Genomic DNA, 17,447 nt, shown 5'->3' with positions numbered 1-17,447 from the left:
AATTTAAGCCCTGAGGCGGGCTTTGACTAGTGGGAGGAAAGTTATTTGCTGATATTTGGGGGAGGGGGGGAAGTGAAGTTCAGATGTCAAGCTAACTACTCTGGTTTCTTTGCTGCTTTTTCTTGGAAACAATTTTCCATTTGTAGAACTTGGTTTAGAGGTGGTAATTTTGTTATCATATATGTGAGTTTTTATTGGAATTCCTTTGTTCAGAAGCAGGAAAGAATTCCTGCCTAATTTTTTTTTTTTTTACCTTTAGGGAAAAAGTACAACAAATAACATTTAGCTGTATGTTAAAAAGATAAGCTGGAGAATTTAAGCGGGGTTGGGGGGACCTTTGACTTCTTACTTTGTGCTTGGGTATTGGTTTACAGTTGTTAAATTCCCAAGTGTAAACTTTGGGAATCAAGAAGGGATTGCTTGTATAAAGTAGCATTACTGTATTTATGACTATATATTTACTGTCTGGGCCTATTCATACCCTTTAGGAATAGTCAATTTTTATTTTGTATTTATAACTAGGCTATGTTTTTTATGGTAGAAATACTTGTTTATTTCACTGTTATCTCAGCTGTGTCTTAACTAGGTTAAAAGAAAATACCTTTGGTTAAACTGAGCTCAAATTTCCCAACAATGTAGTAAAATAAAAATCCTTGGAACAGCCAGAGTTTATCTTTACAACTTTACTAAATAAGTGAGACTGTCATGTTGGAGGATCTATACCAGCTTTTAACTTATTAATTGATAGAATTAGGCTGAACATTTTGTACATTTGTATTTGCTCCAAGCTTTTAGAATAAATGCTTTTTAAAAAATTTTTATTTATTTATTAATTTATTTATTGGCTGCGTTTATTGGGTCTCTGTTGCTGGGCGCAGGTTTTCTCTAGTTGCGGTAAGCGGAGGCTACTCTTCTTTGCGGTGCACGGGCTTCTCATTCCGGTGGGGGGCTTCAGTAGGTGCAGCACGCGGACTCAGTAGTTGTGGCACACAGGCTTAGTTACTCCGAGGCATGTGGGATCTTCCTGGACCAGGGATCGAACCCCTGTCCCCTTCATTGGCAGGTGGATTCTTAACCACTGTGCCACCAGGGAAGTCCTGGATTGCTTTTTTATATTTGAAGTTTTGACCATGGCTTTAAAATGTAACAATAGTCAGACTTTGGGAACCAGTTAGATCACTTTACTCACCAGCTTTAACCTATAACCTAAAGTATTTTATAACTTCTTGGTGAGATTTGGTTTTGGCATAGAAATATAGCTCAGTATAATTAACTAGAACTTTCTTTTATGTCTTTGTTCCATCTTATGTTTGTAAAAATCAGTACAGAGTTAAAAATTGTTATCCTGATAATTGAAGTTGTGAAAGCCTGGAGTATTTGAATTCAGATAAGACTGATTTTTGTTTTGTTTATCTTAAGTTTACATAGAAGCTGCGGGCTTTGTGACTTGCAATGTGATTTAAGGAGCCAGTATTAAGAGAGGCTGTTTAAACTCCACTAGATGAATGCTTCCATTTGTGAACCTGTTACATGGGACTAGTGCTGTCTCTTTAATTCTTATGCTTTGAAATATTCTCATTTTGATTTTGTGTCAAGTTCAATAACTGGCTTAGATAAATAGTTTGCTCTAAGAGTCTAAGTAATATTTTGGGAGAGTAGGGGAGAATTGTTTGGAAGTGCTGAAAGTTTTGTTTTCTTTTATTTTTAAAGAGATAAAATAATCCCCAAAGCATATGTGGCAACTGGAGAAGCTTCAGTGACCCTCTATGCTGTTATAGGTATTAGGGCCTAAAAGAGCCCACAGGTTTGATTCATCCTCCAGCTTATAGTATTAAGTATATAATGGACTTCCAGTAAATGTTTGAATTAATGAATCCATGTCATGCACATTAAAAAAAGATTCTTTGGCATCTTTTAGGCAAGTACTTAATTATTTTCTTCCATTTTTAGGGGTGGTTTTCGGAAATTATGACACATTCTGGTTGTTCCATTTTCTCAAAGTTGGATAGACATGACCATTCATAGAAATTTTTAATTTTTATCCAGTGTTGCATGTTCTTGTACTTTTTCGTTGTTAACCAATTGATCATTTAAATGTTTCTTAAATAATTCAAAGATGGAGTGACTAGTTTCTGATTTCCAAGGTTATTCCTACTGTAAAATATAGGATCACTCTGCCCTGCTCCCCCATTTTGTCAACCTAAATACATCTCTTTTAATAAACTCCCTAGATTTTAAGGTATGGCATAATATGAGAGTGGCATTTTGGATTAGACCTGAGTTTACATCTCATTTCCATTGCTAACTGGTTGTGTAGTTCCTGGGTGAATTACTTAATTCCTTTTTAATCCCAATTAACAATTAAATTAATTAACAAATATAAAGCTCCTGGCAAAGCAACTGACCTATAGTAAAATGGTAAATGCTAATAATAACTATCAGCTTCTGACTGTATGTTAACTAAAGAAAAAGCAGAGTTAATCATGCAGATTTAGAATGTTTGTAGTTGAGGATGAAGGAAGACTGTACAATAGATAAAATTGTGGCAGCATAGTAAAAATTTATTTTTAATGTATTGAGGACTTTCTAAATTTGTCTTCTGGATTTAGGCTACTTTTTTTCTTAAACTTACCACTTAAAATTCACTGAAATGGCAAAGTAAAAGGCTGTTTTAGTTGAGGAATAATAGTTGCTGAACTTTTAAAAATCTAGAGTTTGTTTAGTTGTCCTTGGAGGGATTATGTGAGAAAGAGAAAGGAAAGTGTATAGCACAGTGCCTGCTAGGCAATGAGTTTAATGAGCGGCAGTGTGCGCATGCCTGTGTGTGTGTGTGTGTGTGTGTGTGTGTGTGTGTGTGTGTGTGTGTGTGTGTGTGTGTGTGTGTAGTGGTTAAGAATGTGGTCTCTCTGTTCAACTGCCATACTAGTCTTGTGACCTTGGGTACATTATTTAGCATTCTGTTGTTTCTTCATTTATAAAAATGGATTAATGTTAGCTCTATCTTATATTGTGAGGGTTACATGAAATGGAATGTAAAGTGCATAATACAAAATAAGCACTCAAATGTTAGATGTTATTATTGTATCTGTTTCTTTTGAGAGGTGTCATTTTATACTGGAAAACACAGAATCTTTGGGGTCGGGTTGAGTTGGTTTTGAGTTTTGCCTCAGCTGTATACTAACACTGTGTCCTCAGGCAAATTACTTAACAGCTATTCTTTTCCTGTTTTCATATCTATAAAGCGAGGATAATAGCTACCTTGTAGAGTTTTTGGAAGTATTATAAATACACAGATACTCAGTAAATGGTAATTGTCATAGGCGTGATGCCTGTAATTCAGGTCAGTTGTATTTTCCTGGGTTGGAAACGTGAGCCAGCTGGCTAGATTTTTCCCTGACACTGATGACTGTCTGAATTGAGTACTGAGTCTACAGGGAAGTCAATTATACTTTTTTATATAAAAATGGAAAAATAAACCTTTATAATGAACAGTTTAATATTTACTTATTTATAATATTTTCATATGAAATACAAATTAAGTATATTAGATTATACTTTTGGGGGGTTCTCTTATTTATTTTTGTAGAACAGAGGTAAAAGCAGCATCACTTTGGAGTCAGGATAAAGAGATGCCATTCTGACTTCCCCTAGCTTCCTTCTGCCCTTTGTGTCCTGGAAAAGAGAAATCCTACGCATGTGGGGTTCTAGGCTCTAGAGGCTTTAGAGAAGTGACAGTTACCTGTCTGAGGTAGACAACCTAGAACTTGTCTTGCTTAGAACATAGAGCTCCTAATCAGAAGTGGCAGGTGTCACATTCTTTATTGTATGAACATAGCTGTAGCTGTCAGTGGGATCAGGCAGCCCAACTCCCAGCTTAGGTCTGCAAAGACATGATCATTTTTCCCACAATAGAGAATCCGGCTATTAGAATTAACTGAGCGTCAGTGACTAATGTGAAAAAAAAACTAGTGACCAACCACTCTAAACTGAAACTCTAGCAAGCTCTGACAGGTTCTGTCACATAGAGACTGTTTATGGAGAATGTTAACAAAGGATTTACACGTCCATTCAGATACTCAAATCTTGTAGCTTATTAGGGAGACAAAATATGTACTTGTGCCCTTCCCCCCCGTTTTTTTTGAGAAGAGAAATCTTGGAACATATAGAAGCTACAGCTTAATAGTAGATTCTTGCTAAACGCAAAATTTCTGATGAGTAACATTATTTACATATATTTTCCATATCTTGTTGGAAGGTTTTGCATATAAATGTCAGTTAGACACTGATTTTTTGTTTTTGAGATATAGTTCACCATTTGAAAGTGTACAGTTGAGTGGTTTTTAGTATATTTACAAGGTTGTGCACCATTATCTAATCCCAGGTAGAGTATACATTTTAAAGAAAGACATCTTTTATCATATTTTGATGAACTTACCTTTGATTTTCTTTTCTACCTTAAGGAAAACCTGTTTTGTCTTATCTCTGACCATTAAGTTCTTTGGAGTTGTGCTTTGTTTCAGTTTAGAGTGGTTGATCATCTGTTTTTTTCACAGTAGTCACTGGTAGTCAGTAAATTCTAATAGCTGGATCTTCTTGAGGGAAAACTTTTATCAGTTTCAAGAAGTCCTCAAACATTTATTCCTGTATTAATTTCATTTTTATTCTATTTCAGAATAAGAGAAGATGAAAACAATGTCATTTTGGATGACTTTGCCGCAAAGCTGAATGATTGTTATTTTTTGACATGGAGCATTTGTTTCATAAGTTAATTCTTCACTCCTTCCTCCTGCATGAGTAGTTAAGTTTTAATATAAACATTTTTTATAGACCAGCTAAAGATGATCATTTTTCTTCCTAGAGAAGCTTTACCTCTCTCTCTATCTGAACAATTTCAGTAAGATTTGTACAGGGCAATATAATTTTCTAGCACATTTACTTTCCCTAGACAATGAAAATATGTGTTTACGTAACTTTTTTTTTTTTTTTTTTTTTTTTTTGGGGTACGCGGGCCTCTCACTGTTGTGGCCTCTCCCGTTGCGGAGCGCAGGCTCCGGACGCGCAGGCTCAGTGGCCATGGCTCACGGGCGCAGCCGCTCCGCGGTATGTGGGATATTCCCGGACCGGGGCACAAACCCGTGTCCCCTGCATCGGCAGGCGGACTCTCAACCACTGCGCCACCAGGGAAGCCCGAACCAAAATCTTTTAAATATTTATTTGGAGTTTGGTTTTAGGTAGGGATCAAATTTAATTTTTTCCCTAGTAGTTGTCCCATCACCTTTTATTGAATAATTCCTCTTTCCACTAATGTTTTGAATAAACTTGTCCTTTCACCAATGGTTTGTAACATGTCACTTTAATCCTATACCAGATTCTTATACTGGTAGGCTGTTGAATTCTCTGTTCTGTTTCTTTGATTTACCTGTGATTTCTTATACCAGTGTTACATAACTTTAATTTATCTATCTTCTACTATGTGGTAATATACCTTCCCTGCTTACCCACATTTTCTTGATTATTTCCCCCCATATTTCCTTCCAAATATTTTTTTAAAATTAATTTTTATTGGAGTATAGTTGATATACAATGTTGTGTTAGATTCTGCTGTACAGCAAAGTGAATCAGTTGATTCCACTTTATATTTACTGAGTGCATAATGTGGGCCAAGTTTTGTTTGTTTGTTTTTTAATGCATGTATTGGCACATTCAGTCTTCATAACAGCCCAGTGTTGTTGGTGTTATACCACGATTTTAGAGACACAAAAGTTGAGATGCTGAAAGGTTTAGTACTTAGTTTGAGATCACATTAAGCTGAGGGACCAGAATTCAAACCCAGGCAGTCTTCTGGTTTTAGAGCTCATGCCCTTAACCGCCATCCTAAAGTTTAGTTTATTTTAAGTTTCACAAGAACTTCTTTTTAAAATTTTGATGTCATTTGACTGAACCTGTAAATCAACTTGGAGAAACTGGCATCTTTACACTGTGTAAAGTGTTACCTTTGGTTTACCTAACGGTTTGTTTTCTGAATTTTACTATCCTGCACCATTGTCTCTATTTGTCAGAGTTTTTTGGCTTCAGTAGAGTTTACTAGTATTTTTTGTTAAGTCTGTATATTTAAGTTTGTATATTATTCTTAGACACTTATTTTATTGACTCTCATGAATGGGTTCCTCCCACCTCCTTTTGGACTTAGAGTAATGAGATACAGCTGGCCTAAAAGAAAGCTATTGAATTAATGTATTTTATTTCTGTCAGGCTTGCTTAATAATAAAAACAATACTGATTATCTCCTATCTTCACAGAGAATATATTTCAGAAAAAGTTTAAAGATTAAATGTCTAATAGTAGCATGATTGATTTATGTGTGTGTGGGGGGTGAATATATTCTATTTATACATAGCTAAGAAAGTGTGAAATCTCTAGATAACAGCCAGATACTGCTTTTAGGCTGAGGAAAATCCGGAGGCTGGTTGAAATTCTTTCCAGAGACTCAGGGTCCCTGGCGAGGGAGGCTTACTCACTTTCCCACTACCTGGTCGGCCAAGGAAGCCTTTGGATGGGACCATACACCTGTCCTTGGTAGTGGTGAGGGTAGGGATTTTACTTGATGGGCACTGCTGCAGAGGAAATCTGACCTTTTTCCTCTGGGGCAGATGATGTCACCATAGAAGAATAGGAAATAATCTTTGCCCTGTGGATATAAATTACTGCATTTGGCACTTATTATTAAAAGGTAGGCTGAGAGTGTCAATATATAAAGTAAAAAATTATGAAATGTGTGAAAGTAGAGAAATATCATAATAATAATGACGAGCACTATTTTGTGTACTTAGTGTCCTAAAAGATGTTATTTTTTTGAAATCTATTATTTTTTAAATTTTTAAAAAATTTTTATAATTTTATTTTTTACATTTAGAACTTCTGATGCATTTGGAAGTTAGTCTTGTGTATGATTTGAGGTATAATCCAATTTGATCTTTTTTGGAATGGTTATCTGGTTGTCCTCCCATCATATATTTATTTGCCCGAGAAATTTTAATTTTTTATTATTTTAAATTTTATTTATTTTTGGCTGCGTTGGGTCTTCGTTGCTGTGCGTGGGCTTTCTCTAGTTGCTGTGAGCGGGGGCTACTCTTTGTTGCGGTGCGTGGACTTCTCATTGCGGACTTCTTGTGGACTTCTTGTTGAGGAGCACGGGTTCTAGGCGCATGGGCTTCAGTAGTTGTGGCACACGGGCTCAGTAGTTGTAGCTCGTGGGCTCTAGAGTGCAGGCTCAGTAGTTGTGGCGCGTGGGCTTAGTTGCCACAAGGCATCTGGGATCTTCCCGGACCAGGGCTCGAACCCGTGTCACCTGCATTGGCAGGCAGATTCTTATCCACTGCGCCACCATTATTAGTTTTAATAGTTTTTCAGTTGACACTTTCAGATTGTGGCCGTTTGCACAATAATATTACTGTAAAGGTATTACGGAACAAAACCAGCAAGATTTTGATATGTAGTATTCTCATTTTTACATTTTAAATAATCTGTGATTGTAGCTCTGATGTGTTTATTGCCCCAAGTGTTCGGTGATTTTTAATTTTGTTAATTCAGTACATATTTGGTGTTTACCATGTGGCAGACACTCAGGTACTTGAGATGTTTTTATATAAACTCTTATGTAGGTGGTAGCTAACAATCTGGTATTCCTAGAATGTGAAACACATATATCACATCTTACTCTTTGGCAAATTAGCAGAGTAAGTTAGCATAAATAACAGTTTCTCTTCCTGATGGGAAAGTTTTATACCTTTTTGTACTTAGTCCATTAGATTTTTATCTCCAGTTACTTGAATGTGAATTAAAAAACCAACAAACATTTATCTGTACATGAGCTAATGGGTAGCTCTCAATTAGGCTAATATCATTTTACTAGAGTAGATTTAATCAGCTGGGGAGATTGTTGAAACTGCTTCCAGTGGTACAAGTTATGTTTTGAAGAATAAAAATTTTATTATATCTAGTTTATATTACCTTAATAGTTCAAAGATTTAAATTTTCTATTTCTTTAAAATTTTTTTGTTTACTTGATCTTTCTGGGATTGAGATAGTGTTTGTTTCCTACTATATTTGTTTTCTACTCCATTTGATCCTTGTATTCTTTTTTTTGGCTGCGCCTTATGGCATCTGGGTTCTTGGTTCCCCAGACCAGGGATTGATCCCATGCCCCCTGCAGTGGAAGCACGGAATCTTAACCACTGGACTGCCAGGGAAGTCCTGATCCTTGTATTTCTAATAATTATGCTGCAGTGTTATTTGGTACATAAAATTTCAGCCATGTTCTCTTGCCCTTGTTGATTATATTTTGCATTTATATAAATGACCTTTTTGGAATATAGTACAATGCCTTTTATCTTGAAAAAAGATGAAAAATCTTTTCATTGTGTTCCCCATTCTGTCCCAGTCATCCATACAGATCTGAAGTCACTGTGACCATCACAGTGAATGGCATTTTTTTTTGACTCTGAAGGAGGGCCTCAGTTTGGTCACTAATTTTTGTTTTAATCTGCTCATCCTTAGAAACTATTGTTTAGTTTTGACCTGTACTTTAGCCTTTCATCATTTATTTGTTATTTAGGGCCATGTAATGTGCTAGATGCTAAAGGAAATATAAGCTTTTGTTTTTTTATTTTTTTAACTTACTTTCCATATTATTATTACTTTGCTTTTTTGTTACTTTTATTTTGGCAATTTCCAAACATATGCAAAATCAGGGCAAATGATATGTGTTCCTATGACCTTTTACCAATGATGGCAATCTAGTTTCCCCTGTGCTTACCCAAGATTATATGAAACAAATCTCAGATATCATATCATTTAATTTGTAAATATTTCACTATGTATTGCTAAAAGACAAGGACTCCCTTGGAACAATACCACTATACTCACCCTCTCAAAAATACAACATCTTGATATGACTGACTCTCTAGTCGGTGTTCTCATTATTGTTGCATAAATGGGAAATTCGGTGAGGAGGTCTCTAACATTTTAACTTACACTGTCTTCTACTTACCTCATTATAAACCCCTGGAAGTTCTATATAATGTCAGAATGTATGCTGGTTAGTTACCCAATGAAAGAAACCATCAATGTTCTCATCATGTCGCTTTAGAGACAAAGTCCTGATCAGGCTGGAGGGTACTAGATGGCTGTTTGGGTTTTAGGAACTTTAAGTTTATTCATCTTGGACAGTCATTCATTCATTCATTCAGCAAATATTTACCTCTTTGCTACACGCCAGACATTCTTATAGGTGCTTGGGTTACATCAAAGAATAAAACAAAGATCCTTGCCTTTGAAGATGCTGCATTCTAGTGGGAGAGAAAGACAATAAACAGTAAATATAATACAAAAGTGAAGTAGATTGTATGTTAGAAAATAAGTGTTCTGGAAAAAGAGAGTAAGTGGAGCAGGATAAAGGGGAATTGGAAGTTGGTGCTGGGGAAGCAGTGTTAAATAAAGTAATCAGGGTTAAGTCAGGAAAATGAGATTTGAGTGAAGATATGAACAGGGGACTGAAAGTGTTAGCCAAGCAGACATCTGGGAGAAGAGTGTTCTGTTTTTGAACAACCAGAGCATGTGTGCCAGGGTTGTTTGAGAGAAAGTAAGATCATTTTAGGTAGAGTTGAGTCAACAAGGTGGAGAATTGTAGGGAATAAGTCATAAAGGTAAGGTAAGGTGGGGTGAGGAAAGTAATGAGAAGGGGTAAGTTTGTAGTACAGGTGGGTAATGACTTTCAAGATCGTTTGGCTTTTATATGAATGAAATGGGGGAGTGATTGGAGGGTTCTGATTGGAGGGTTCAGAGGACTGGTAAGAATTAAATTAAAAGGATCATTCTGGCTGCTTTTGAAAATAGACCATAGAGGAGCAAGTAAAGAAGCAGGGAGATTAGTTAGGAGGCTTTTAGAATAATCTAGGTAGGAGCTGATGGTGGCTAAAACTGGGTAGTAGTGGGGGAAGTGATGAGAAATGGACGATTCTGGATGTGATTTAAATGTAGAGCCAAAGGAATTTGCTGACAGTATAGCTGTGAAATCAGAGGGAGGGAGGAAGAGAGAAAGATTGATGAAGGAGAGAAAGAGAAAGGAGTAGCATGACTCTAATATTTTTGGCTGGAGTAACTAGAAGGATGGAGTTGCCATCAATCAAGATGAGAAAGTCTACAGGAGGGTGGTGTGGGTTGACTGGTAGGTTGGTGGGGGAAAGATTGGAAGTATGATTTTTGAATGTGTTGAGTTTGAAATGTCTCTTGGATATACAGTTGGAGAAGACCATCTTATAACTATGCCTATCAAATAATAAGTGTTCAACATCAGCAACAACAATGAAAGTTTGTTAAAAAATTAACTGGGAGACTTCCCTTGTGGCACAGTGGTTATGAATCCTCCTGCCAGTGCAGGGGACATAAGTTCAAGCCTTGGTCTGGGAAGATCCTGCATGCCACAGAGCAACTAAGCCTGCATACCACAACTACTGAGCCTGTGCTCTAGAGCCTGCGAGCCACAGCTACTGAGCCTGCGTGCCACAGCTACTGAAGCCTGCGTGCCTAGAGCCTGTGCTCCACAACAAGAGAAGCCACTGCAATGAGAAGCCCGCACACCACAAAGAAGAGTAACCCCCGCTCGCCACAACTAGAGAAAGCCTGCGCGCATCAACGAAGACCCAACCTAGCCAAAAAGTAAATAAATTAATTTAAAAAAATTAACTGGATTCTGTGTGAATGGCATTGGAGACCCTGAGGCTCTAATATTCCATTCTTTGCCTTCAGTATGGCAGCAAGTCTATTGTGGCTTTTAACCCAGGATTCAAAGGCATGACAGATATCAAGATGGACATCGACATGCAGATTTAGTCAAATATTGGATTTCTGATGGTTTGTATTTTATCACACTTTTCCTGTTTAAAATATCAGAAAGCATTTTAAAAACATCCTTTAGGTAGGGTATTCAACAGAAATGGTTATGAAGCCATTGAATAATTTGCTCTTCTAATGATATAAAGTATCCTTGAGTTTTGCTTGCCTTGTGAGAGTGAAAACTTGTAAAGTAGAAACCAGTACTAGAACAGGTTTTACTGTGAATTATTTTTCCATTGATTAGTGACTCAGTTTGTAGTTTACAGTTTCAACTCAGCAAGACCCTCTTCCCCTTTGCTTTAGTAGACACATGACATTATGTAATTTCATAGAAACTATGTACTTATGAAATTTTAATATTTAAGAAGTATTAGCTTCTTCAAATTATTCTCGGTATTTTATTTTTGTTTTTGTGCAACAGATTTCAAAGTCCTTTTCTTAGTATTTCAAAACTTTTTTTCACATTTCTTAACTTTTCCCATAAGCATCCTACTGAATCATTTTACTGAAAAAATTAAGAAGTAGTATGAAATGTATACTATTCCTTGTTAGAAATTCTACCAAATCAGGGAAACGTTTCTTGAAACCTAGTTAATTTGAGGGATTTTCATGAATTCTCACTCTTTTATATGGATCACTAATTCTGTAGAACTAGGCAGATATAAATACCTACACACATACAAACGTACATTCACACTATATGCCAAGAAGCTTTTGGGTACTGTACATTTAAATTTCTTCTCATGAGCTAGAAGGTGTTAAGTCAAGCGTATCTTAAAACTACTCAGTGTCCTAGTATACGCAGAAAGCTCTGTACTTCCAAGACAGAGGTCAGGTCTTTGCTTGTAAGCTTTAATAGAAAAAACCCACAAATCATTTGACTTAATTTCCTGAGTTGTGTTGTTGCTTGGGCAGCGTCTTCTTGGGCAATGACTGAGTCTCCACTGACTGCTGAGCTTGTGCGGATCAAATAGTCGAAGAGGGCAATAGGGAAACCCTTATTCTTTCCCTTAGCTTCAGGAACCATGTCTGGTTGCCAGGTTCATGAAGTTTTGGTTACTACTTTGAGTGTATACTAGAGGCAACAAATTGGTACTTCTTTTGTTAACTTAGTGCCAGTTATGTGGGAAATACACAGTAAACATTAATTCACTCCTTTTCCCTCTTAATTCTGCTTGGTGTTATATTTTGGTATACTTTCATAGAGTATATTATGTGAAGGCGGAAGAGATAATTGGATGAAAATGTTTGTAATAGTGTTATAGTTTCCAGCCCTTGGAAATATAATATGCTAGTAAATAGATTTCTTAACTGAGGATTTCTAAATTCTACTTCTGACTCTGTAAATTTTTAGAGAAATTATTTAATTTCTCTGTGCCTCAGCCTTTTCATCTATATTTGATTTATTCTTCATCTACAGATATATACAGAAAACATGGACTTCCCTGGCGATACAGTGGTTAAGACTTCGCCTTCCAATGCAGGGGGTACCGGTTTGATACCTGGTTGGGGAGCTAAGATCCCAAATGTCTGTGGCCAAAAAACTAAAACATAAAACAGAAGCAATACTGTAACAAATTCAATAAAGAGTTTAAAATGGTCCACATCAAAAAAATCTTAAAAGAAAATAAATTATGTATAAATTTTTTAGAGCTTAAGAGATTTTGGAGATCAACTAGTCAAACCTCTTATTTTTCAGATAAAGAAACCAGTGTGTTCATAGAATTGAGATGCCTTTCCCATGGCAAGAAAGAGCTCAAGATTTTTGACTGCTACGTGCTTTGTGCAGCAGCACACAACATACGAAGTATTAGGTGGTTTTACTAGACCAGCAGAAGAAGGGGGGCTATGGTTAAGTGGACTCTTTAGTGTAGTTTATCATGCGATGGATTTTTTTCCTCTTGACCATATGTCTGTACCTGCTGGGCATAAAGCTGTTTATTAGTCTTAAGCCAAGTTTATGGAACACTGAACTGCTTAGCTGATAATCCTTGGTTTTCTAGGCAAAAAGTGACTATATAATGTATATAACTTTATCAACCTTACTCTTGAATAAATGACATATGTAGTTATGGCAGAAAAACCAAGAGAAAAATCTAAAGTCAATCTTCATTAGAATTTTTGATTTTATTTATTTTCAAAATATTTTTCATTTATATTATTGCCTAGGAGATTTTGCTGAGTAGACTTTTCTAAACTACAATAGAATGCATGGGTCAAAGTTTTACACAGCTGAGTATACCTAGAGTTGAATATTAGTATTAGAAGGGTAGCCTCTTGAAGTACATTTTAATTCAGTGGAATATAAATGATAATTATAGAAACAACTAGATTTTTTAGGTAATAGTTGAAGAAGTATACTAAACTCTCCTTGGAGATTGATTTGTTAGTTGCAGTGTTAGCTTTTTCTGATTTTTATTTGAAAATAGTATAATAATGCTGAAGAAATTTAAAAATAGTAGGTCACTGAATTAGCTATTACGATGCTATGGAACAATGCTGGAATGTTTGATGGTTTACGAAAACAAACATTTAGTTTTTAACTCATGGTTCTGTGCGTCTGACAGGGAGACTCTTCTGGCTGTAGATTGGATCCAGGTCTTTTTCTCATGTTGCATTTTGGGGCTATTGGCTTCCTAGTACATGTTCTTCTCATGATAGATGGCAGAAACTCAGGGGACCAAGCCAAAAAACTCAAGTACGTTTGAAGTCCTGCTCAGATTTTGTTTACTGATATTCATTGACCAAAGCAGATTACATGGCTAAGCCCAAACTTATTTGGGCAGGGAAATATTTTGCTTCACTTACTCTAACTGGAGATAGTACCAAGTAAACATGGCAAGAGGCATAAATGTACAATTCTGTAATAGGGAGGAAGTAAAAAATTGGTAACAGTAATCTGATCTACCACAGACACCCACACATCTCACCTTCCTAATATAAATTCTTTTTTTTTTTTTTTTTTTTTTTTGCATTATGCGGGCCTCTCACTGTTGTGGCCTCTTCCGTTGCGGAGCACAGGCTCCGGACGCGCAGGCTCAGCGGCCATGGCTCACGGGCCTAGCCGCTCCGCGGCATGTGGGATCTTCCCGGACCGGGGCACGAACCCATGTCCCCTGCATCAGCAGGTGGACTCTCAACCACTGTGCCACCAGGGAAGCCCAATATAAATTCTTAAATAAAAATTTTTTCCTGTATTGCAGTCTGTTTTTATGACATAGGAATATTATGTAGCAATAATCATAATGTGCCTACCATTTAAAATTATTCTTTGTCCTATGATGGCTTCCTATTTTGGTTATAAAACATTTTTCTATTGCCTTTTAAACCATGCTTTGACTGTAAGTACTTGTATTATCCTTTTTTTTTTCCTATAATTATTTCAAGTAAGTGTTTTATCTATTTTTTTTCTTTCTTTCATCACATTCACTGTACTGTTGATCTGGGAAATTATTGTCAGCTTTTCAGATTCTCTTGTCTTCTTCACCTATATTTCTGTTTTCACAAATACTATATGAAACCATATGGCCATCTGCAACCTATTAAAATATATCTTGTACATCTTTTTGCTAGCATATAATTATGTTAGGACTTATTAGACTTCACATGACAGAAACGCAATTTAAGCATGCTTATTCAAAAAGAATTTATAGGAAGGGATATGGGTTAATTGGTCTAGTTTGGATTCAGTGCCCACCTTTGGATCTGTTTAGCCAAAGGGTTGAGGTTTCTATAAAAGCCATGTGATTTGAGTAGAGGGAAAGCATATTCTCAGAAAAAAAGGTTTGGAGAGTATTGCTGGACAAATAGAAACAGGTATCCACCAAAGTAAAGTGAGCTAATGAGGTCCTTCTGTGCCTTGAATCGGGGCAGGGACACACTTGAATATATGCATACATATTGGTGTGGCTCTTGCCTGAGAACTAGAATAGTGGATGGACTGTTCAGTAAAAAGAGGTCGTGGTAGTTTTTTCTAGGACTGACTCAATTCTTCAAAGCACAGAAGAATTATGGTTGGTAAATGATGTTTTAAATTATTCATGTCTGTTTTCTTTTTGTAAATTAAGCATATTTCCTGTTTCCACTTTTGTAATGGGCCTACTATAGTCATTCTAATTTCCATGCCCTGGTTATCCTCCCAGCTTATCCAATTTTGACTCACACTCATATTTTCAGTTTTCTATTTTAGTTTGAGTCACTTGAAAATGAATAGGTACAAGCACATAATCTAAAAGCAAGGAGTAGGCTAACCACGTTCGGCACAGAAAGAAATTGGACCATGTACACAATGATTTTATAGTTTTGAATGTGTTTGGTTATTTTGGGAAGAAGATAGCTTCCAGTTAGACTTTGCTGAATGTTGTTATACTGTTTCTTGTACATGTGAAAATTGTAGTTTTAGGCCTCCAAGTGAGGTGTTAATTTAGATATCATATTGTTCATTTGACAAAAATGACATGGCATTGAATTAAGAAATAAAAGCTATTTTAATAGAATTAGTACAATTACTATAGGTGTGGGAGATAAGTGTGTGTTTAAGTGATTTAAGTCAGTTAATTTATTGAGTTCCTTTGGGTTTGGAGCTGGGGAGAAGGAAGATGGATAGAAGAAACATTTATCAGATTTTCTGTAGCACTGCTTAGTTTCCTTTTTCTCATATACTGTTAAAATGCTGTAAAAATTAAAATGTTTATGCCTAGACTATAGTTCCCAGTATTGGTGTCTTTTTTTCTTCTTTTGTGCCTGAAGAAACATCAAAATGCTTTGTCAGATTTCACATTATAATTTTTGGGTTATAATAGGGCAGACCTTGAACAAAATGCTTTTAAAAACAGCTTTGCTTTTGTGCGCTGCTCTGTTTTACATGCTGAGTTGAAATGGATGTATTAGTCTTGAGTTCACAGAACAGTGAGCTCCATATTATTTAAAATACTCCTGAAAATTTTCCAACTGCTCTTTCTTTTGATTTGATGTAATAGCAGATCCCCATATATAAAGAGACAGTAACATTTTGCTTAGCATTCTGCTGCATAATCATAGACTTAGGTTATATTTTGAATTGACTTGTTGGAATGGAATTCTTCTACACATCACATAGAATGAGAATCTTAAGATTAAGTGCCTTTAGAATCCATTCAGTACCAACTTCCTACCTGATGCAGGAGTCCAGCCTGCTATGTCCAAAATAATTGACTTGTTTTTTAAACAGATTATTTATTGAGCCCATACTGTGTGTTGGCACTGTGCTGGGGATGTGTTGGTGAATAAAATAAAAATAGACATGGTCCCTGTTCTTGTGTAGATAGTTTAGCTTGTAGTTGAGTGCTCAGTCTGTTTATTCAGTCTCAGCAAGTTATTTTTTGAATCTAAGTACTCAAATTGGAAAGAATTGACATTCTTAGCAATATTGAGTTTTCCAATCTGTGGATGTTGAGTATCTCTCCGTCTATTTAGATCTTCTTTAATTTCTTTCATTAGCGTTTTGTAGATTTCTACTTACCAATAGATCCTATAGATATTTTGTTAGATTTTTACATAAGTATTTCATTTTTTGGTGCTATTGTAAATGCTGTTGCTTTTTAAAAAAACTAAAATTTCCCATTGTTTATTGTTTGTATGTGGGGAAGAGATTGGCTTTTGTGTATTGCCCTTGTATCCTGTGACTTTTCTGTACTCACTCATTCTAAGGTTTTTTTTGGTAGATTCTTTGGGATTTTCTGCATAGATAATTATGTAATCTGTGAATAAAGACAGTTTTATTTCTTCCTTTTCAATCTTTATAACTTTTATTTCTTATGATATTGAATCACAGGTGAGAGAGGGGCATCATTGCGTGGTTCCCAGTCTTAAGGGAAAGTGTCCAGTCTCTTCAGTCTCTCACAATTAAGTATAATGTTAGCTATAGGTTTTTTTTGTAAATATTCTTTACCAAGTTGAGGAAGTTCCATCCATTGCTAGTTTACTGAGAGTTTTTATAATGAATGGGTGTTGCATTTTGTCAAATGCATTTTCTGCATCAATTGATATGATCATGATTTTACTTCAGCTTATTGATGTTTGATTACATTGATTTTTGTGTCAGTCTTGCATCCCTGGGGTATAATTTTTTTATACCTTGTTGGAGATGATTTTATAATATCTTGTCTATAGTTTTCTTGTAATCTGGTTTTGGTATTAGGGTAATGTTGGCCTCATAGAATGAGTTTGGAAGTATTTCCTCTCCTGTTTTCTGGAAGAGATTACTGAGAATTGATACTGTTTCTTCCTTAAATGTTTGGTCGAATTAACCAGTGAAGCCATCGGTGTCTGGTACTTTCTTTTTTGGAAGCTTATTAATTATTGTTGGTTAAATTTATTTAAAAGTATAGAGCTATTCAGGTTATCTATTTTTCCTGGTGTGAAGTTTGGTACTTTATGTCTTTCAAGGGACTGGTCCCGTTCATCTAAGTCACCAAATTTGTGGGCATAGAATTGCTTGTAGTATTCATTTATTATCCTGTTAATGTCCAGGGCGTTGGTAGTGATGACCTTCTTTCATTTTTTATATTGGTAAT

The 17,447-nt window shown here is 35.8% G+C and overlaps 1 protein-coding gene across 7 annotated transcripts in view; it reads left to right on the top strand.

Annotated features, from left to right (window-relative positions):
* RABGAP1L (RAB GTPase activating protein 1 like) overlaps window positions 1-17,447 on the top strand; it is a 682,857-nt gene that overhangs the window by 40,202 nt on the left and 625,208 nt on the right. Inside the window, exons 1-2 of one of the 7 annotated variants that reach the window (XM_073804170.1) lie at window positions 8,991-10,716; window positions 10,807-10,911. The exons of 2 other annotated variants lie outside the window; for them this stretch is intronic. In XM_073804170.1, coding sequence (XP_073660271.1) covers window positions 10,909-10,911 — 3 coding nt within the window. In that variant the 5' untranslated portion in view covers window positions 8,991-10,716; window positions 10,807-10,908. Of the gene's footprint in view, window positions 1-4,672; window positions 4,798-8,990; window positions 10,717-10,806; window positions 10,912-17,447 lie in introns of those variants that run through there. 4 more of the 7 variants (XM_073804164.1, XM_073804134.1, XM_019952075.3 and 1 more) reach the window with 4 other exon arrangements.

The sequence above is a fragment of the Tursiops truncatus genome, chromosome 1, assembly GCF_011762595.2.
Source record: "Tursiops truncatus isolate mTurTru1 chromosome 1, mTurTru1.mat.Y, whole genome shotgun sequence".
Taxonomy (NCBI): Eukaryota; Metazoa; Chordata; class Mammalia; order Artiodactyla; family Delphinidae; genus Tursiops; species Tursiops truncatus.
Note: the sequence above shows the minus strand (reverse complement) of the source record. Positions and strands in the feature narration are given on the sequence as shown.